This window comes from Volvox carteri (genome assembly GCF_000143455.1).
Source record: "Volvox carteri f. nagariensis unplaced genomic scaffold VOLCAscaffold_41, whole genome shotgun sequence".
Lineage (NCBI taxonomy): Eukaryota > Viridiplantae > Chlorophyta > Chlorophyceae > Chlamydomonadales > Volvocaceae > Volvox > Volvox carteri.
The window spans coordinates 1,155,084-1,176,969 of record NW_003307584.1 but is presented as its reverse complement, the minus strand read 5'-3'; the positions used below and the strand labels follow the sequence as shown (position 1 = coordinate 1,176,969).

Below are 21,886 nucleotides of genomic sequence, written 5' to 3'. Positions count from 1 at the left end.
AAATATCAAATTATATGGACATGGCTTATTGCGGTTTTATAACTTTTTTGAGTGGACGATGACCAAATTACAGTAATAAATAAGAATAATCGTTTTTGGGTGCGTGTACGAATTCTTTCGTACGTGCATGCGGCGTATTAGCAGTTATGCTGGTCTGTGAGAATTTGAAGAGACAGACGTAACCCCCCCACAGCAACTTGTTTTCTCACCCCAATAGTAAAAAATCGGACGAGCAACGAAGTGTGACAGATACACTTCCGCGTCGGCCCTCATGTCAAGTGCCTGGGATACAAACCCAATCACGACTAACGCCCGCCGTACATCTGCTGTACAAATGCCGTACCTTGGAGTGGTGAAGCTGAAAGGCGGGCGTCACCCAGGCGCCCGAGGGGTTGGAGATGCCTGGCAAGAGGGTTAGGTGTGTAGATGGAGAGGCAGCGGGTTAATGAATGTACAACATATGTAACACATGGACATGGACACTACATATATACAGCAACGCGATTACAGAGGGCGAGGGTGAGGGCGAGGGTGAGGGTGTGTTTACCACGCGAACTGAAGAAGGTTACGGTAAACGCTGCCAAGATGTCAGACCACCCGGGTACAGGAGGAAGATGGGGGCGAGAGAGGAACCCAGAACGCCCACACCCCATCAATATTCCTGATGCAGCAAAAACAAATTGTCTTCTCCTGGACTCTGAACTATACATCCGTCTTGCAGTCTGGTATCTGCTGCATTCGCGAGTGGTTCGTCTTACCCCACCCCACCCTTCATCCCACCCCACCCTTCATCCCACCCCACCCTTCACCCTTCACCCCACCCCAGGGGGCTCCTCACCCGACCAGTTGAACGAGCCCAGACGCGCTGAGCACTTGGGACAGTGCAGCTTGCCCGCCACCACACCAGTCACAGTGCCCGCCATCCATTGCATCGGCTGTACGAACAAACAGGACTCCGCGCCGCCGCCGCCGTCAGCCGCCGCCGTAGCGGCGGCGGCGCTGCCGTCATCACCCCGCGTCAGTCGGAATCGGCTTTGCCGGTCCCGGAATATACGGTGACCTTGACAGACAGACAGACAGACAGACAGACAGACGTTAAGACACAACGGATTCCTTTAGGTAATTATTTTTTGTTGGTTTGGTTTTTTCTGCAACAGGGTCAGGTCTTACGAGTCACATCGTTTACAACGACATTACCTGCCAGCCACCTAATATAACCACCCAGGACCCAACCAACCGAACTATAACGACCTACCCATTGCGGCTTCAACCGGCATCACGTGCTCTGACGTCGCCAGTAGTGTACGGCATTTACGACATCGGTACAGTGTCTGCTGCGCCGCTACCGCTGCCGACAGACCCGTGGGTCCCTCGGGCAGCTGTCCGAACGCCACTGGATCGACGAAGCCCTGCTCCTCCCACCTACTCGCCAACTGCCGGGGAAAAGGAGGGGAAATACACACGCATAAAACACACACAAGCACCGCCACACAAGCAGTAAAAAGTGCTAAGGCGTCTAAAACAATAACTTTTTAATGTTTTTTCCATGGAAGGAATACCGTAAAACATAGAAGGATAGAAACCTCAAACTTCATATTGTGCGCAAGCATACACTGGCCGCCTTATTTCAAGCATGTGCAGATGTATGTACGTCTGTATGTGCATACATGCACATACATGCATACATATATGTTTCGGCTTCGGCCCCCGGCTCTCGCGGCCTACAGTGTAATCTAAGTCATACATACATACATACATACATACATACATACATACATACATACATACATACATACATACACACAACAGCACTTGCACGCACGCCGAGGCACCACAGCAGGGTTCGACACTGACCTTCCCGAAACTTGCGGGCTCCCCCGTACCTCCCAAATTTTCCTTACGGAGGGGCCCCCGTACCAGGCTCCTGTACCGGCCGAAAACCTTACGGGGGCCCCCGTAACCCCCGCAAAACCTTTACGGGGGCACTGTCCTTGGCTGAAACGCTGTGGAAAGTGACGCTTTGCATTTTTTTGCCCTGTAAATCGTTATTTTCGTTATTTTCTCGTGAACCATTACACTCGGGGACACGGCACACTCAGCGAAAGCCAAGCGCCTTGGCCGCCGCGGCCGCCCATCCCTTCTGCTCCTCTTTCTCGTCCTCCTGATCCTCATCGTCATCAAAATCCTCATCCACGCACGACTCATCGGTATCTCGTTCTACGTCGGTCTCGTAGTCACTGTCACTAAAAGCCTCATCGCCACTAGCGGGGTATGTTGCTTGTACCAGTACTTCAATCTCTGGGTCAGTCGCAACCTCCTCAGTATCATCCTATCCGAGGCCCTTGGTCACCTCCTGACGACTCATTGTCTGCCATCGCTGGATGTCACAGACCAGAAGTTATAAAAGTATTATGAAAAGTGTAGTTAAATATTGCAATATGAATTATATCTGCCAAGAGTGTGGCCTTATCCATTATATGGTCAGGGGACTTTACGGGCCCCGTACGGCCTCTTATAAATCCTTAAAATCCTTACTGGAGCCACCGTAACCGGCCTTCGGCCGGTCCGGGGGCGGCCCCGTACGGGGACGCTTCGCGCCCCAAAATCCTTACGGGAGCCACCGCAAAGTCCTACGGGCCCTGACGGGGATACCGAAAAAAGGCCAAAAACTTACGGGCCCCGTACGGGGTGCCGAACCCTGCACCACAGCAAATAAGAAGATAACAAAACGGTGTAATGCTGAAAACCCCAAAACACCCCAAAACACAACAGCCCCTTAGGCTTTCAGCCCCACCAACCCCAACCCACCCCCCACCCCCAGCATCACTCCGAACCCACCTCCTGAAGGCACCACATCTTATACACTGGGTGCTCCGGAACCAAACTGCACTTCATATCCCCGAACAAACTCAGTTGGGCCCGGAACCCCTCGTTGGGGTCCACTGCCGGTCGCCGCGAGCCCAACAGCCGAAGGGCCTCATCCGCGGACAAACCTCGACTGGGGGGGGGGGAGAGAGGGGGAAAGACGAACCACACACGATTGAAGCTGCTGCCAGGGCCAGAGAGTAGCAAACGTAAAAACTGGAGAGAAGGGCAGGCTCGGAGAAAAGGCTACGCGGGGACATAGGCGCAGGGGGGAACAGAGGGGGAGGCGGGGAGAGAGGGGGAAGGGGGGAGAAAGGGGGAGGGGGGGATAAAGGGGGAGAGAGGGGGAGATCGCGATGAGGGGGGAAAGACGAACCACGTGAACGAGTGAAGCTGCTGCCAGGGCAAGAGTGTACCAGACCTAGAACTGACCAAAAGGCGTTCTTGAAGATGCGGGACCTCGGGATGACGTAGTGAAGAAGATGTCGGAAAACTACATACCTAGCCGCCAAGACTAAAATAAGTGCGGAAGAAAAGCAGTAATGCCAAGCCGTAAAGCAGTGAAGGTAGGTGTAGAGGCGGCGGAAAAGAAGTGGAAAACTGCTGACGTGAAGCTGGAATAAAGTTTGCCGCCGGCCTGGCGGCGGCATTGACGAGGTTTGGCCAAGAACTGGCTGATTAGCTGGTAATAAAAAGCTGGTGATATGCAAGTGCTCCTCCCAACCCCCCAAAAAACGCGCGACCGACCCGACCGACCCAACTATCCTAGTCCGGCTAGCCGACCGACGCAACGCGATATATACCGACAAAGCTCGAACCTCCTTCAGACTCACCTGGCCAGGCAGCAGAAGTAGCGGCAAAGACACATGCGAAGGGGATAAGGGGGGGAAAGACGAACCACACGCGATTGAAGCTGCTGGGATAAGGGGGGGAGTACGAGGAGCAGCGTACACAGGAGGAGGAGGAGGAGGAGGAAGTGAAGGAATAATAAGGAAAAACAACTGCTACTGCTACTGCTGGGGGTGGGGTTGAGGGTAGGCACTGCGGACGTAGGGGGAGGTGGTGATAGGGGGTAGTATAGATGCAGTACGGGCCCTGCTTCTTGCGTACGATACCCTTTCCCCCTTTTACCCCCCTCCCCCATTCCCCCGCCGTAGGGGCCCCCGACTGCATCGATCCTTTCTCCCACGTTTGGATTTTATTCACCACCACAACCATCACCATCGCGTTGCAGCTCCTGGACTCATGAAGGGCTAAAACCGTTGAAATCTAACCAACCAACCAACGAACCAACTACCTGCGCATGAGCCAGGCCGCCACTACTGCTGGGCTGCGAGATACCCCCGCCTGGCAGTGCACCAGCACACGGTAGCTAACACCACTGCTACTGCCGCCGCCGCCGCCGCCACTGGAACCGCCGCTACTGCCGTTGTTGTCCACGACGCCATCCTCTCCTCCTGCTGGCGGCGATTCTGCTGCAGCCATCGAAGCTCCGGCTGTTGAAACAGCCCCTGCTACCGTTAGTGCTACTGCTTCCGAGGCGGAGGGTGCTACTGCGCTGGTGGAGCAAGGACCAGCGCCGCCCGCTCCAGCAGCAGCAGCAGCCGCAGTAGTAGTTGTAGTTGTAGCTAAGGGCAGAGCCGCATCCAGAAACTTGATGGCGGCTGGCAGGTACTGCAACATGTTGGCATCTGGGGAGTCCTGAATGCGTGTCCAGGTAGTTAGTTAGTTAGTAGTGAGTTGGTTAGGTAGGTAGATAGGTAGGTAGGGAGGGAGGGAGGGAGGGGGGGGAAGGAATCAGGAGATAACGTCATTCGCCAATAGCCGACCAAATTACGAACAACTAAGCGCAGAGGCGCGCGCGTGTGTGTATGTATGTGTGTATGTGTGCGTAGTGATTATCCAAAGAGCCAGAGGGACAGGGGGGAGATGTCCGGGGGAAGGGGGATATGTCATATGCTGCAAAGTCAACGAAAGCCGGGACCATGACCTACGGCGGCACGCAAAGGGTAACAAAATACCCTCGGCGAGGGCCCGGGGAAGAAAACACACACACCCACGCACGCACACACGCATGAGGTTACCCGGGGGGAATGTTCGGGGGAGGGCTCGGAAGAGGGCTCGGGAGAGGGTGTGGGGTTAGCCGCGTACCTGGAGTGGTAGTTGAAGTGTGAAATAACCGCCGAGGTCTTTTTTAAGCGGGAAGTTCAGCACGGACTTCCCGACCAGGCGCGACATGGCGGGTAGAGGTGGGCGGATGAAATGAAAGTGTTGGGGATTGGGAGGTGAGAAATTGGGGTGGAATTGACGTGTGGGAGCGCGGGTGCTTGGGGGCCGTGGGTGCTGGGTATGTACAGTGGCCGGGGGGATGGTAAGGGATGGTAGGAGGAGAGCGGATGTGCTGGAATGCCGGGTGCACGGGAGAAAGGGGATAAGGGGCATGAGCTGAATAGCCTGGCTGTGAAGAGTGTAGGATAGGTGGGAGACCGTTTCCTTGGCAAAGAGCATGGTACGGTCGTGAGTCATGCACCACATCTTAGCGGCGCAGCGTGCGCTTACAGCCATCTATGGTTAGCTGTAGCCCGGATGCGCTTTCATGTGCTTCTAATACCCTGCCTCACCAGCACGTGTGTAATGCCCAGAGCTTCGAGGTATTTGAGGCTGGACAGCCCGCCGACGTACAGGCCTGCGGTTGATTGCCAACCAGCGAAGGTAAAGAATTTGCAAGCTAAGTGAAGTCAAAGTCTTTTGTTCTCATACCAGGTAGGATTTCAGAGACCTCGGCCTCCATGGTCAATGCGCGAAAGATGGCAGCTGCAATTAGCTGCCGCAGGAAAACAATGGTGACTTGGGTCGCAAAATAAGACTCTACAAGCTGCCTATAGGTTCAATTATGATGACATTATGATTATGGAAGAGCACAGGGACGGCGTTTCAGACTTGCGAGAAGGGGGGTGCGCTCCGAAGCCGATGTTTCTTTTATTTTCTGTTCCATTAATACTCGGTTTCCATTCCGGCAGCTGCGAAATGACGACATAGTTCCGATGGCTCTAGTCCTGTGCGTACCTTGGTGCCGTTTGATGACCGACTTGCGCCACGAATCATGCATAACGGTGGCCCTAGTATAATGACGTCCGAGCCACCTCTTCTTTGTCCCTCGACACATGTTTATGAAAGGCTATCGGAAGTCGGAAGCCCCCTTACGGGATCTCCACCAGACGGGTACCGGCACTTCCCCTTAGGTGACGATAGCGACAGTGACAATGGACATGACTACTATGCAAATCGGGGAAAGGCACCATTAACGTGGCTGGACCGCATTCGAAACTTTGGACAGAGAACACCACCGCCCGTGCAGAGCAATTATCTAACGCTGATTCCCTTGTCAGGTGACCCGTGCTTGCCTTACGAGCTCGCGTGTCGCCTCCGTTGATTTTCATAAAGTTTGCCCATTACAACTCTGTAGATGACAGGCTCAAACCGCGGCGCACGGCATGGCTAGTCTCCTGCCTGGTATGTGTTGCCGATGTGTGTGTGTGTGTGGTTGTTACAGTGGGCTCCAGACTCACGAAGAGTAGAGCCAGCGGGCCATCTGGCCGTGCACTGCATTAGAGACTAATATACGCCGATGTGTTTGGCCACCCATCAGACGGTTGATGCCTATAGCTGCTTTGGGGACCAACCGGGTGGCCATCCAAGAAAAGACGACCTCCAAATCGACAAAGTCAGCCATCTCGTCACAATCCCTAAAACCCACCCTCTAGGAGGTTCTCCTGGATTATACAGAAAACCACGCTTCAAATTCATATGCACTTTTATACTTACCAGCTTACCAGCTTTCGCTCAGGCTTACGCCGCGTTCCCGTCGTGCTCCGCGCGCTCGTGGTGCACCTTGCTATGCAGCTGCTGTTGGCGGTTGTTCTTGCAGCAGGGGTGTTCTTTGCCGTACCTCGAGGGGTAACCGTGGGGAGCATCCAGGTACGGTACGGCACAATACGACAGCTGTACATGTCACGCGCAGCAGCTGTAGAACGGCGTCGGCAGGGCTGGGTTGCAAGCAATCTGCACGCAAATTACAATTCCAAGAGTGCCTTTAGGTTTCACGCAACCTCGTGTACGTGAACTGAGATTAAAAAATAGCAGCAGCAACAACAACAACAATATAGTTGCCGCCGTCCCATTCTTCCATTGCAATCCGTATTGGCATTCATGCCGTACGTGCTGTACTGCATGTACGGATAGACTGTTTGCACGACTGGTACGGCAGGTTCGCTCCAGCCGTATGTCCTTCAACGCCAGCAAGTCGACGTATCAGATCATCCTCACGGCCACCATCCCCATCTTCAACCCGAATTACATGCCGGTGAGCATCTCCAGGAAGTCGAGAGTATGTGTGTGTGGAGGGGACGGGGGGTTGGGGGGAACATATGCCGCCTAACTACGACGTGATGACGAAGTTATCTTAAAACCCTAAGATCGCTTAGCTTTGCTTTAGGCCTGAGTACTGATCAGCTGACTCGTGCCGACCCTCTTACATGTAATGCTTCCCCTCCAACACCACCTCCTCCCCCTCCAACGCCACCTCCTCCCCCTCCAACGCCCCTCCAACGCCACCTTCCCCCCCTTCCAACGCCACCTCTTCCCCCTCCAACGCCACCTCCCCCCCCTCCAACGCCCTCCTCCCCCGCCAACGCCACCTCCTCCCCCACCAACGCCACCCCCTCTCCCTCCAACGCCATCTCCTCCCCCTCCAATGCCACCTTTCCCCTTTCCAACGCCCCTCCTCCCCCGCCAACGCCACCTCCTCCCCCTCCAACGCCATCAGGTTCAGGTCAGCGGCAGTCTGGTGGTTTCATTCTACGATCAGCAAGCTGGTGTCACGGGGCTAGATCCAGTTAACGTGCCCGCCAGGGCGTTTCCGAAGGTGAAGGGGGGAAGAGGGATTTGTGGAGGAGAAGAGGAGGGGGCCTGGCAACTGCATTTCGGATCCAGATTTGGATTCTGGAACTCCAACTTTGCATTTGGGTTTGAGACTGTTGGATGGGATGAGGCGTTAAGAAGATAGAGTTGAGAGCTGTTTAGTATCAACAGGGGTGGTAGACAGGTTATCTGGTGGGGCAGGTGGGAGGATGTACTCGCGTGGTGTTTGGCGGCATCTTCGTTCTGGATGGGGCCGCCGTCTTCCCCAACCCAGATTCATCCCCTTGCACCCACCATCTCATCTTTCCAATGATTCTTCCTCCAACCCGGATCCACCATCACCCGATGTGAGCATCATCATCATCATCATCATCATCACCGATTTTTGCGATTCACCATTGCACCCACCATCACCCCGCACGGGGGCATGCGACCCACCATCGCACTCAACCCACGAAAGCGCACCCACCCACCCAACACAACTAAACCCAACTCACCCCAACCCTTCACCCCCCACCGGCGCACACCACCCAGATCATCACGGTGGACATGGATGCGAGCAGCGTACCCCAGGAGTACGTCTTCACAATATACACCCATTGCACCACATTTCCCATGGAAACTATTTTCTTCCTCACAGGCAAACTCCAGTCTAAATATCTGGGCGGGCTGTTTCACATCCCAGACATCGACAATTACTTCATCATCTCATGCACAAGCCCGCCCGATCGAAAATCAGAACCACCGCGCCTGCCGACACGGCCCGCCAAGCCGCCACGGCTGCCCCCTAGGCCTCCGAAACCACCCAGGTTCGAGTCCAGTGCGGCCGGTGTTGAGGAGGAGCAGCCCAGAGGGAGCGAAGATTGGACGGAAGATGTGGTGGTTTAGGGTTTGCACGGCATGGATTTGGGTTTGTACGGCATTAGGGTTGGTTTCGTGCGGGAGCTGCGGGCAGTGTGCGGGTGTGGATTGTGTGGATTGTAATGGCAGTAGTGCAACTAGGCTTGAGGGTTGCATTCCAGCAGCTTCGGATTGCGGAAGGAAGTTGCAGTAATATTTTGGTTGAAGTAGTAGAAAAATGGTAGTAGTAGCAGGTGGTAAGGTTGGTGCATTATCTTTTGAGACCTTTTTTCACGTGCTCCTGAACCGCTGTTGTTGCGAAAAATGCCGGTGTTGGGGAAGTAGAGGTTTGGATCAAGGTGAGATATGAACAGGAGCAGGCGGGTCTAGGACAGGCAGGTTTAGGAAGAAGTTAGTAAAAGAGGAGATATATAGAAGAGATGCGGAAGGATTTATGCTTGTGGAGATACAAAAAAATATTTTTTGGGTTGTTGTTAAGTATCGAAGGGATGTGCTAGCAGAGCGGTGGAGTTTTTGAGGATTTTATTTGCGAAAATTATAATTTAGAAACATTAGAAACATGTACGGGAACATGTACGGGAAACGGAAGGGCTGGGGGGGCTGTTATCAGATGCGCCATGTATCGTTGAGAGCTCTCGCCGTCCTGTAAGACGGCTGATTGAACGATTGAGCATGTGGGGCAGGCAAAGAAGCTAAGGGACGGTAGGTAGGGGTGGTAGGCAGGTAGGCAGGGGCGGTAGGTAGGTAGGTAGGTAGGTAGGTAGGGGCAGTGGTGCGGTGGAAATTGGACGAGGAGAATCAGTATCCGACCGTGCAGCTGCGGGAGACGAAGGGAACGGCTTTAGATTTGCAGCTGCAGGGCGGTGGGGGTTGCCCGCGCCGAGAATAGAGGCCGATGGTGGGTGCAACGGAGGACTGTATGAATAGACCTCATCACAGTGCAGCTGGTGATGGTGATGGTGGTAGTGTGTGATATGCGGTGTGCTGGGGGGGGGCTGTCGTACGGCACATTTTTGCGCTTGTGGTTGCGAGGTGCTCCCCATGGGGTGGGTACACCACAGAGGTGAGGTTTTCATGCGCCTGGAAACTGAAGAAGGGGGGGGGAGGGAAATTCAACGAGTTGATAATAGCTATGATGACGACAGACCAAATCTTCGTTGGGTGTTGAGTAAATTGTGGGATGGTGATGACGATAATGATGGTGATAATGATAATAGTAATTATAGTAATAATAATAATAATAATAATAATAATAATAATAATAATAATAATAATAATAATAATAATAATAATAATAACTAATAAAAGGTGCCCGTGCGGCGGCGTTTGTGTGTGTGTATGTTGTTACAGGGTGATATAGCTTCACCAGCGGCCCCCTTTCCCGAGGCAGTTCCCTGCTCTCCCCTGCGCGACGGGCACCCTTAATAGTTCACCCCATCCGACTTCAGAATGTATTTGTTGGGATCAGCAACCCACCACCAGCATCCAACCCAATCTAGCGGATCAACGGCGCTTCAACTTAGTTCCAGCTCGCAAGTTGATATCATCACGTCCTATATCGTCCATTAGATGGGGGACCACCTCCCATTTCAACACTCCTCAAACACACGAGGAGTCGGCAGGCGGATTTGAACCCGGACACTCCGGCAGCAGAAGTCAGGCCTTAACCTCTGCCAGCCGCCTCCCTGTGAATGTAAATGTTTGGGGGGCCCCGAGGAGTGAGGGGAGGGGAGGGGAGGGAAGGGGGTTTGCGGGGTTGTTTATGCGTTGACGACGAAGGTGCTGATGGCCACTTTGGGACTGAGCTGGGCTGGGGCTGCGTCCGGACGAAAATGCACGGATAGTTCAACTGTCTGTCCGTGTTATCGCGCATCACACTGTACCACTACACCACCATGCAGAAAGAAAATGAAACGCAAGTGCAAAAAAATGGCTTCACGGGTTGCGCAGGTATTTCAGTTTTGTAAAAGTACGGAGGGGTCTAGGCTGTTGTTACCGCATGTGTACGACCGTGTACGGTGGAGCCAATATAGTTTTTTTCATACCTCTGGCTCTCTCTCTCTCTCCATCTCTCTCTCTCTCTCCCTTTTCTATGTAATGCTTTTTTGACAACATTGGAGCTTTCCTCTCTTTTTCCCTTTCTGCAGCTAACTCGAAATCTCGGTTTGGGGCAGGGGGACGTATGAAGAGCTCGGCTGCGTGCTTGAAGAGAAATTCCGTTCTTCGCGCGCCGTCACCGTCGCAAGCCAACTGGATTGTACGATTTACAGTTAACGCGCGAGCTGATGCACCACAAAACAACCTGCCTGCACATGGTTCTGGTGCATCGTTGGAGTTTGGACACGTAGCCTTACTGCTTGCTCTCGTCTTTTTGATAATGAAAAGGCCCTCACGATCCGCACAGGCGACACCCGTCCGACTGATTGACTTGAAAAGAAAAAAGGAAAACAATAAGGGCAAGGGTTCTTAGGATGGCCTTTTCTCCAAGCGTTGCTTTTGGTCGCTTTTGTACGATACCAAGGCACGACCTCCAAAGCATGTTGCGCTGTATACTCTGGGGGCTTCTGGGCTGGTGGCCGCGTGTCCTGTCGGAACAACGGGGAAAATCCTTCCGCACCCGATATGAAAGAATGTGCGTTGGCGTTTGGCATCGCGGTGTTTGATGCGAATTGCTGTGAGGTTAAGATGGAGTGGGCATTGGCTGCAATCGTGCTGTTATACGCAAAGGTCGTCATACATGATACTATTCACCGAACACGCTGGCGGTCATCATGGCGTTTGCTTACCTGAGGACCGTCTCTGGTTGTGACCTCGACTCGCGGCTCGGATCAACTCGTTTCTATGAATTTAGGATAGCACCTATGGGTCCGGTATATGAACCATAAATATACTCTATTTATGACAAAGCAATTGCCGTTCAATATACATACGATGAGTGGCGGAGATTTGAAAAACGGGCAGCGATAACCCGACACAACCACAATCAACTACCTAGTACGGAGCTACGGTTGCGCATTGCGGAGGTTGCCAGGCTCTAGAGGTCTTGCTGGCATCCGATGTAGTAAATGGTTTTATAATATTTCGCATTCGTATTTGAGGTGATATTGCTGCAAGTGGAGAACTTTCCGAGAGGACTTCAGGGCTACCAGTCAGGAAGTCTTTTTCCCTTGCATACCGCCCGAATGCCATCGCATCTATGAACTGCATAAAATTCCACCAGGAGGGGTTATCCATGGTGCAGCGACTGTCTGCTGGCGGGCTTCCATGCGCACCATTTCGGCGTGGACAGGCCATCTGCAAGGCAGTCCTGCAAGGAGGTTACGTCGGCAAATCAAGCCTCAGTAAAAGGGTCAATAGTGAGAGCACGGAACAGCCGCTCATTCGCCAGCCCTCGTCACGAACGGACAAATTGAACAAGGATCAGCTTGCAGCTGTGCTCGCCTCTGAGCAAACCGTCCGAGTTCAAGTATGTCGCGTCCGTGCGTGCAACAGTTTCCTATCACGGTTTCAGAGAATAGCGACCTTGTCAAGGATGGCGGGTAATTAGGTGCGATTTGGGGCCTTTCTACACACGGCGACAGCCTTGCGCACCATGTAAATCCTTGCCGCCATACACGCATAGCATGCGGTACAACGACGATTGCTTTCTTCCCCGTCGTTCTCCCTCTCTCGGGCGCATTGTAGCCCCTAAAAAGCGAATAATCGTGGCACAGCCGACACCCCTCTGTAATCATGGCGCGCGCTCTCCGCACCGACATGCAGGCGGGTCCTGGGAGTGGCAAGACGCGCGTTGTGGCGGCCCGAGCGCAACACCTCATCAACGAGCGAGGCGTTGAGGCCCGCCGCATCTTGGCAATTACCTTTACCAACAAGGTATCCGAAATTGGGTATATTCAAAACTAGAAAGATGCTGGAGATTGACCAACGAAGCTCCGCTCTTAGGCTGTCTAAAACACAGCACAAAGGGCCACCTGCGAGACATATCATCAGCACCAACAAAGCGCAGGAGAGAACTGAGTTCCACCCATCTCCATCAGGGTTGGACAGGACCTTCCTGAAATGGTCGGGTTGCCGGTTTTTCCCTTCCCATGCCCGTCGGGCCCACCCGATAGCGTTTTTGCATATCTTTCAATTTCTGTCGGGTGCCCCGATAGCCCATCCCAAAACCTGTCGGGTGACGCAAGAGCGAAATTTCGCTGTGTGCCGCTTGAAATTACATTTATTCGTATTTTATATGCGCAGTTTCCAGTTCTCAGTTTGCAGTTCACAGTTCTGATATGCACGAACAAACACACACACACACACACACACAGCAACACATGCACGCCTGCACGTCTGCCTGTGAGCATCAAGCTGTTTTGGTAAAGCCCACAGACTTACAGGACGAGGCAGCGAACGTTCGAAAGGGTAATGTTAGGCTGCATATGGTCTTTGTATTAATTGTCAATAAGGTCGAGATAAGGTAGTGTGCCCTTCGCTTATGTATCCAAGCATGGATCCCTGTACAGCAGAGTCAAAGGATAAAGAAGAAGAGGCAACGAAGTGAACGAATGCTACCACTACATTACATATTTCCATCCAGTTATATTTTTATGAATGCCATTATGTATCGCTGTAGCTGTCCGTCGCCGAATGGCCCACCGACGACCCACGGCACCCGATCGGGTGGTCCTAGCGCCCCTAACCCTTTCGGGTCCCCCGACGAGAGCCCTCCGGGCCCCGTCGGGGGCTCCCGATGGGCGTTTGGCATTTCCCCCCTTTTTCGTCGGGTCCGCCCGAAAGCATTTTTCAAAGCCTGTCGGGATTTTCAGCACAAGTGCCATTCCTGTCGGGACCCGATCGGACTGTCGCACCCTGATCTCCATCCATCCATATCATATCAGAATATTATATATTATATAATATATTATATAATATATAGTATATAATATATAAAATATATATTATATTATATTATATTATATTATATTATATTATATCACATTATATAATTATTATATTACAACTGAATAGTCAGTGCTAGCCCTACAACAACTCATCCCCAAACGTCCAGGAGATGACACGAAATGGAATACAGGCTTGCCCGGCCACGTGAACACGCGCAAGCTGTACGGCATTATGCCGTACCGGTTACTCCTCCCCAACACCCCTAAGTTACACAGGTGAAGAACGACCTTCCCCCCCAAAACATGTTCCCGCCCTTCCACTTCCTCATGCACATTTACACATGCATGTGCGTCTCAACTCAACATTTCAACATGTTAACTCGCTTATTATGTTGCCACTACCGCCACCAAAGGCAACAAGAGAGCTCCAGGAGCGCTTGGATACGGCACTAAATGACCGTGAAGCCCAGATCACAGATGTGTACGACTCAGCGGTACGACACGGCGAAGCCACATCACCGCATCAGCATGATTATCAGCAGCAAAAGCGTGATGGTCTGCCATCTCACAAAACTGTACTTTCAAAAACATTTCACGGCCTGGGATGCTACATTCTGAGGTACGACACGACGCGTCCAAGGTTTTTAGGGATGTACGGCAGTTGCTGCTGCTGTCGCTGTTACTGTTGCTGCTGCAACTGCAACTGCCGATATTGTTATTGTTAGGACGGTAAAGAGATAGCAGTGGTTTGAGCAGCGCAATGGGCCGCGCGTCTAAAACCCCGGACATCATGATGCGCTTTAGGCCTTAGACGGGCTCTACAGGCGCCGCGAGCAGAAACTGGCGATGGAATGTCATAGCACGAGAGCAGCCTAACTGATGAACGTCGTCTAGCAGAAAAACTGGGGCATCCGGCACCTATGCACTAGGGTGGTAAAGTGCGAATGGGTTGGCAGGGGGCTGCAATGATCGCATGTATGACCGAATGTACGTGTGTGCGTGTGCGTGTGTATGTATGTATGTGTAACATAACACCGGCCTCTGTTCTCGCGCTTGGCAGGCGAAGTCTCGAAATGCGGCCGGATTTGTCTTCAAGGGTGGGGGGCTTGAGCCGTACCTTCAAGGTCCTAGGCTGCAATGAGGTAGGAGGAGGAGGAGGAGGAGCCTTGGAGTGCTCTGCGTATGTATGTATGTGCGTGCATGTACACGTATGGCGACACGTAGCTGTTTGTCCCCTGTGTCCCCGGCTCCTTCCCGTCTCCCCACTCCCGCCCACGTCCCTACCTCTGCAGAAGCAGCTTGTAAAACTATTTCGACCACACCGTTGTCCTTCCCTCTCCTTTTCCCTTCCTTGCGCAGAGGGATAAGGTGCTTGAGAATGCGGTGATGGCAGTGGAAGCAGGAGAAGAAGAAGAGGAGGAGGAGGAGGACGAGGCACCGCAACACAGCGCTAGCAGCAGCACTAGCAGTAGCAGAAGCGGCGGCGGCGGCGGCAGTAGCAGTAGCAGAAGCGGCGGCGGCGGCAGTAGCCATACTCGTGTTTGGACGCCGCTGAAAACCTCCGAACGAAGGGCCCTGGTGGATAGGCTCACCTGGCTATTCAGCGAAAGCAAGATGGCCCTGGCAAGTTCGGATTACCTGGGAAGTACGGCACGTGCCATGTCCGTAGGCGTGGTGAGGGATCGAGTGAACAGCCTACTGCGGGGGGCAGATTGGAGAGGGATGGCGATGGCGGTTTCGGAGCGGCTGGATTCGTCTGAGCGGCTTCAGGCGTACTTTACTGCATTTGAAAAGTAAGTGCAGGCCCATGGGTTTATGTAGGGTTCTAGGTTTTATAAATAGATTTTGACTTGTTTTGCTTTAGACTTGAGTTGGGGTAGGGAGCTTTAAGGGGAGGGCAGGTTAATTTGGAAAAATTGTTATCCCGGGAAAACGGGAAGCGTTCCTGAGCGGGATGGGGTTATGTGGCGGGAAAAGGATGGTCGTTGGGTTTATGCGTATGTGATGGAATATGCAGATTGCGTGGTTGCCAGGGCAAGGACGGGGACAGGCTAATACGCAACAAAAACACCTTGTCGATAAATGATCTGCATAAAATGATGATGTTGTCGATAAATGATCTGCATAAAATGATGATGTTGTCGATAAATGATCTGCATAAAATGATGTCTTGAACGATTCCCGATGATCTTTGAGCCACCGCTCTTAAGAGATGAAAGATCTCGTTTTCATGCCATCAGGAGAAAGCAGCGTGCAATCCGGCATTTCTTGCGGCTTCAGGCACCTTCGGCGAAACAACGCGGTGGACTTCGCCGATCTGATATGTTTGCCCGTACGACTTCTCCGCGTTGACCAGCAGTTACGAAACTCGTGGCGGGCGTCGTTTGACCACATCATCGTGGACGAGTTCCAGGTGCGAGAAATTAAGATCCAGGATTGCCTAAATTGGAGGTTCCCGCGGCTTATTATTAGGTCATTTGAAGGCATGTACGAACACTTTTGGATCTTGTACCGCAGTTCAGCTCAGTTAGTTCATCAATAATATAAAATAATATAAAATAATAACATTGAAGCACACAGGTGAAGTTGCGCACGTAACATCTCTCCAACTCTTCCGCATTGCGGTCCATGTCGCAATTTAAACCCCGAAACCCAAAAACGCCACTACGATCGTTTCACAATTCATGTTAAGCCCTTCATTCACACAAAAAATTGCAGGATGCGGACCCAGCACAATATCAGTTTGTACGACTGCTGTTAGCCAGGTCCTCGAGCCTCTTCGTCGTCGGAGATCCCTCCCAGGCCATTTACGGCTGGCGGGGTGCTGAGGTAAGGAGTGTACGACACCTCAACTTATGCTAATCTAAAGTGTGTACGACACCTCACCTAAAAATGTCAGGTCATTGCAGTCGTTTCATGTACGGCCCGTACTACTACGATGTTTGGTAGAGAGCTCACTGTTGCGGGTGTGTAGTACTCAATAACCTAGTTGCTTTGTGGCGTGCCGCGATCAATTAAATTGATATGCGTTAATAATTCTTAAATAGGACTTACATCGGATATTTGACTTTGAAAATCAAATTAAATCAAATTTAAATGGATTTTCCTTGAATCTGCAGGTCAACAACATGCGGAAGCATCTCGTTCAGGATTTTCCCCGCATTGCGACCTTCCACTTACCCGTGAACTACAGGTGCGTGGTTTTCAGTTTTTTAGCGTGTGGAAGTTGTCGTACTGTCCGCGTGCGTGTGCGTGCATATGTATATGTACGTATGCATTTATATGATTCTGGTCTGAGCCGGAAAAAGTACAGGTGACTGAAGACAAGTAATCTAGCCATGAACGAGTAGAAGATAGCTGAACTGTTTTTGAAATCGCAGCTAGGAAGAAAGATGCCAAAGCGAAAAATAGCCGTCGTCGTAGAGGCGATGGACTACTGGCTGGTGGTGGGCGGCTAAATTTGAGTAGAAGCGAATGAGTAGTAAGTACGAAACGACTTCTCGCGTCCCAAAACTAAAGAGAACTCTGAACCGGAATTATTGCTATTGTCCGGTCATAATAAAACGGGCGTACAAGGGGAAAAGAGGGGAGAAGTCTTGCGCCATCAACTGTGTGCGCGATGCCGGCGAGGGTAGGCAAATCTTGGGTGGGGCCCCTCGGGGCATAGGACACGAGGAAGCTGTCCCTTAAGTGGGTGCGAATTGTTGACTACTGCTGAATCAGCTGTGAATCAAAGGGAGATCAAAGGACGTCTGCGGCAGCGTTTTTTTTAAGTAATATATTCCTTAAAAGGAATAAACAGGCATTTTGGCCTTTGGAAAAAAGGAATGAATTGAGGCCGATCCGCACATTTATATTTCTCCAGCCAAAAACATCGATTGCTGCCAGATTGCTCCGTAGTGTGCAGGACTTAGTATTTTCAATCATAGAATAGATATGAGGGGCCGTAAGAAGGTCAAGCCGTGAGTCAACGCGGGGTAGCAGAATGTATGACCGGTCCTCACATAGCCAAACACGCAAAAGGCAACGACTCGAACGTCGAACAGACACCAAAACAGCGAGATAAGCCTGAAATTTTTCCTGATAAAGGCGTTTGGGATGGCGGTGCTGTTGTCGGTAATGCATCGGCAATGGTGTTGCTGCCAGCGGCGAAGAGTGCGCACATGAACGAAAACGCGCCAACTCAGTGCGTGCCTCTTGGTCTATGAGGGGAGTTGGAACTTATCGGGGGGGTCTGGAGGGGGCGGAGCCTCCCACCCACACACCGCCTCACACTTAAGGAATAAATTACGACGACCCTAGCACCTTTGTTACTTAGGTTGGAATAAATTGAGACCCGCCCTAAATGAAAAAAATCACTGGTCTGCGGAGCAGCAGCAGCAGCAGTGCAGCACCACCACTCATGAGCCTTCACTTTGGTCGCGGTTTTGACTGTCTAATTTGTATATCAGTCTCTAGTGCAGTGCACGGCCAGCTGGCCCGATGGCTCTATTCTTCGGGAGTCTGGAGCCCACTGTAACAATCACGCACACACGCGCACGCAGTAGGTGTTGTGCGAAGATTTAAGCATGCGATGGGCATATGCGAAGAGGAGACATTTGCATGCGTACATGTCTTTAAACCTTTCAAACCCAAAAATAAAATTGAAGGAAGGTAATTTATTCTCCGATTCTGTTGAGACATTCCGTAAATCTTTTGCTTACCTAGCTTTAGTAACCTTCAGATAGCGGTGTTTTTAAATCATGTTTTGTTTTGTAATAAAGCTGCATGTTCCATCATCTATTTCAACGCAGTCACCTTGATGAAAATGAGAGTTCTTGTTACCTTCGCCCACGAAGAGAAATTATGGGGTACACCTTAACTACCCGCTGAGCTCTTCTCCTCCTAAGGCCTCCTAGGGCGAGATTTCCCCGCTCCAGATCTGTAAACTTCCCCCAAACACCCGTCCTCTTCCACATCCTTGTTCAAGGTCTGTGCCGGAAATTATCGAGCTCGCGGATGCCATAAGAAATTGCGGCGGGGATAAGGACGAGCTGTACAAGGCGCAGGTGGCGGCAAGGCGGCCGGTGGCGGCGGCGGCGGCGGCTGCTCAGCGACCCAAGTGGGCGCGCGGCGACTTCCCCGTCAAACTCTCAATGTACATGTCACCCGAGCTAGAGGCTGAGGAGATCGCGAAACAAATCTCCAATTGTGTACGAGCAGGCCAGCGCAGCGGTGGCGACGGTAACGAGCTAGGCGACATCGCGGTACTGTACCGCCGGCGGAGCCAGTCGAGGCCGTTCGAGGAAGAGTTGACAAGGCGGGGCGTAAAGTACACAGTGGTGGGCGGACAACCATTTTGGGAGTACAAGGTGCGGTGTACGATTTTTGCATGGCGGCGGTTGATTGGCAGTTGGCGGTTGGCGCTTCATTTAACTTGCCCCCCGGTTTGCGTCATTGCGTGTATGTGTTTCGTCCCCCGGGCATTCACCCCGCCCCGCCCCCGTCTCCCCCCGGGCTTTTCCAGGAGATCGCAGACGCCGTGGCGTATTTGCACCTCATCCTGGCGCCCACGCAAAGTGACGTGTTTCTGGAGCGAGTCATAAACACCCCCAAAAGAGGCCTGGGTGAGTGAAAGGGTGGGGGGTATTTGGGACATGTCCGTTGCCCTGCCCATCAAGGCTCCATGCAGCTGTACCACCTTTGCAGCTTATACTGCCGTACGCTTTATAATGCTGCCGTACCACCTACGCCTCATACGGCTCCTCGGTGGTCGCATAGGTCATAGCTAGAGTCCTCCGCCAAGTCTCCTTTCCCCCCGTTCATCGGATATCCCACCCCGCCTCCTCGCCGCCTTCATTTCCCACCTTTCTTCCCGAATTTGCTGTCTTCCCAATCTGCTGTCTGCTAGGACCCCGTACCGTTAAACAGTTGCAACTTGCGGCACGGACCAGCGGGATGACCCTGGGCGAGCTGCTGTTCGGCGGCAGCAGCAGCGGTAGCAGTGGCAACGGCGGCGGCAGCGGGAGCAGTGTTGAGGCGGACTTTGCTAAAGGTACTAACTACCTGGCCGTTGTAGAGGGGCCCCTTCCCCCCCCCCCCCGGGGGCGGACACAGTACCGCTGTTGTCGCTGCTACGTCGCTTCCGTCGCTTCCGCGCCATCCCTGTCTCCGACTTTTGGTGCAGGTGTTGACCCAGCAGACGTTCCTTCTGGCAGCGCCGCCTTGCTGGCAACAGTCAAACTGACAAAAACGGCACGCAAGGGCATTCAGGTTGGTTGATTAGTTGGTTGACGGGTAATTGAGAGCTGTCTTCCGACCTGCGAAAAGTAAAAAGCAGCTGGGCAGCAGACAACGTTGTCTAAAGGCGTCTGTATGTGCATGTGTGCGTGGATTTGTGCACATGCCAATGCGTGTCTGATGCCGTACATGGAAACTTGCGAAAATCGCAGCAGCTCGCAGCATGTCCTGCAGCAGCATTTCACGTAGCGGCAACAGTCCCAATTTAAGGTTTTTTTAAACATCTTTTTAAGGCAGGATTTTTGATCTTGTTTTGTATGTTCGTTAGTACAAGATGCCGTACAGTGTTTGTCCGAGAAATTTTAAAGTTTTAGGCAAGATAGTCATCAATATTTTCTCTGAATAGTAGAATGAATAGGCAGCCAGCGATGTAACTATCGAACGGCAATTCGGCTAACTCTCCACGCGAATCCCTTAGAACATCCCATGTCCCCGCAAAACCCCCCCAGCGAACCCCGATTTCCCGAACCCCAAAACAGGCCAAATCCCCCCCAACCCACATCGGAATCGCCCGCCTCCATTTGTCGTACGCCGTACATCGTAGGATCTCCGCGATCTAGTGTATAAGCTTCGCGCCTTGGCGGCTGACGACGCTTCTGTGGACCGCTTGGTGGATAAGGCCCTGGAGCTGTCCGGCTACCGCGCGATGCTGCTGGCGAAGCAGCACTTGGTTGACGTGAGAGAGGTTGATGGCAGCGACGAGGAAAAGACGACGAAGAAAATGGAGGAGGACGCAGAGGGTGAGTTGGGCGCCTGTTTAGGAGACCCGACGTACTCGGGAGTCAGAGTTGGGCTGTTGGGAAAAGCCAACAAAGCAACGATAGTTATTCGCATTTTTTATTTCATTTACAGAGAGGACCGTAATATATTTTTATAAGAGAGAGAGGGGCTCCTGGAAATGGATGTGTCAGGTACCTAAAGGCCGATGCGAAGTGATAGAAGGCTAGGAGAGCAACCCGACAGCTTCGGACGACGGGGGGAGAAACTTTAATTGATTAATTAATTAAAGATTGCCTAATCAGGATATCGGAACTACACTATCCACTTTCCTTTTCCTCTCAGAGGCGGAGGATCGGTTGGAGCGGTTGCAGATGCTTATTGACTTGGCTGCTCGCCCAGAAGTCTGGCGGTATACAGCCGTGGATTACGAAGATGAAGATGAAGATGAAGGGCGGGAGGGGGAATTTCTGGGCGACAGGGAAGAGGGGCGCTTGGTGGGCAATTCGCTGCCACCATCATCGTCATCGTCATCGCTAGCCGCCGCCGCCGCCGCCGCAGCAGCAGGTGGTGGTGCAGACGGTGCAGGACAGCGAAGCGCGAGAGGGCAGCGGCGGCAGCAATCCTCTCTCGGAACGGGGCTGAGGGGCCTGGCCGGCTTTCTGGAACACGCTGCCCTCTTTATGGCTGAGGATACGGTGGGTGCCTGGTGCCGTGCCGCTACTGCTACTGGTCAATTCAAAACTGCTGCTGCCCGTTGCTGCTGCTGCTGCTGCTGCCCGTTGCTGCTGCTGCTGCTGCCCGTTGCTTGTTTCACCGCTGATACTGGTGCTATTGCTGCTGGTGTTGGGTGTTGGTGTTGGTGTTGTCATTTTTTGGCTGGCCTTCTGATACCGTGGGCTATAGTAATTAAGGCGCTGCTATCTACCCAAAGCCAATTTCGCCACTTTATTAGCCGCCATCATCATCCTAGAACCCTAAAACGTTAAACCTCCGGGAGAGCTGTGGTTTTTTAATCCTTGGTATATTTCCCATGACCCCCTTCTTTCCCCGTTCTCACCACCCCCATTGTTATTGGTCGTTCATTCCTGGCCAGTAACTTTTACTACTCGTTAATTTTTAAATGTTTAGCTTTGCAGGAGCAGAATGTAAGCTTGATAGCAAGGGGTATATAGATCGATGTATTTTGAGGCTTCCTTGTACACTAGGGCGAATTTTGACAAACATTCCTGTCGTGCAGTATCTGTCTATCTCTCAATCGCCAGCGGTACCCCCCCCCGGTTACCTCCCCCCCGTTACTTTTCCACGGTGCGCACGGTTTGGCGGGAGCCATACGTGGCCCCGACCCTCGCACTGTT

General features: G+C 52.4%; 5 protein-coding genes across 5 annotated transcripts; 4 read left to right on the top strand and 1 right to left on the bottom strand.

Moving 5' to 3' along the window:
* Window positions 1-274: 274 nt before the first annotated feature.
* VOLCADRAFT_82741 (uncharacterized protein) lies at window positions 275-4,350 on the bottom strand (the record flags this gene model as incomplete). Its single annotated transcript, XM_002954207.1, has 5 exons — window positions 275-402; window positions 839-999; window positions 1,243-1,433; window positions 2,839-2,998; window positions 4,163-4,350. The coding sequence occupies 5 exons, from the start codon at window positions 4,348-4,350 to the stop codon at window positions 275-277; spliced, it is 828 nt and encodes a 275-aa protein (XP_002954253.1).
* Window positions 4,351-6,762: 2,412 nt separating this feature from the next.
* Window positions 6,763-8,673, top strand: VOLCADRAFT_118686 (uncharacterized protein; the record flags this gene model as incomplete). Its single annotated transcript, XM_002954278.1, has 4 exons — window positions 6,763-6,843; window positions 7,133-7,228; window positions 7,691-7,789; window positions 8,320-8,673. The coding sequence occupies 4 exons, from the start codon at window positions 6,763-6,765 to the stop codon at window positions 8,671-8,673; spliced, it is 630 nt and encodes a 209-aa protein (XP_002954324.1).
* Window positions 8,674-11,842: 3,169 nt separating this feature from the next.
* VOLCADRAFT_95124 (uncharacterized protein) lies at window positions 11,843-13,112 on the top strand (the record flags this gene model as incomplete). Its single annotated transcript, XM_002954277.1, has 3 exons — window positions 11,843-12,112; window positions 12,409-12,519; window positions 12,960-13,112. The coding sequence occupies 3 exons, from the start codon at window positions 11,843-11,845 to the stop codon at window positions 13,110-13,112; spliced, it is 534 nt and encodes a 177-aa protein (XP_002954323.1).
* Window positions 13,113-13,921: 809 nt separating this feature from the next.
* On the top strand, window positions 13,922-14,899 carry VOLCADRAFT_95123 (uncharacterized protein; the record flags this gene model as incomplete). The annotated part of the gene is made up of 3 exons (XM_002954276.1): window positions 13,922-14,151; window positions 14,593-14,674; window positions 14,825-14,899. The coding sequence occupies 3 exons, from the start codon at window positions 13,922-13,924 to the stop codon at window positions 14,897-14,899; spliced, it is 387 nt and encodes a 128-aa protein (XP_002954322.1).
* Window positions 14,900-15,744: 845 nt separating this feature from the next.
* Window positions 15,745-21,173, top strand: VOLCADRAFT_95122 (uncharacterized protein; the record flags this gene model as incomplete). The annotated part of the gene is made up of 10 exons (XM_002954275.1): window positions 15,745-15,945; window positions 16,251-16,361; window positions 16,652-16,725; window positions 18,502-18,883; window positions 19,039-19,138; window positions 19,423-19,566; window positions 19,699-19,784; window positions 20,356-20,551; window positions 20,874-21,025; window positions 21,090-21,173. 10 exons carry the CDS (start codon window positions 15,745-15,747, stop codon window positions 21,171-21,173), a joined length of 1,530 nt encoding a protein of 509 aa, XP_002954321.1.
* Window positions 21,174-21,886: the final 713 nt, after the last annotated feature.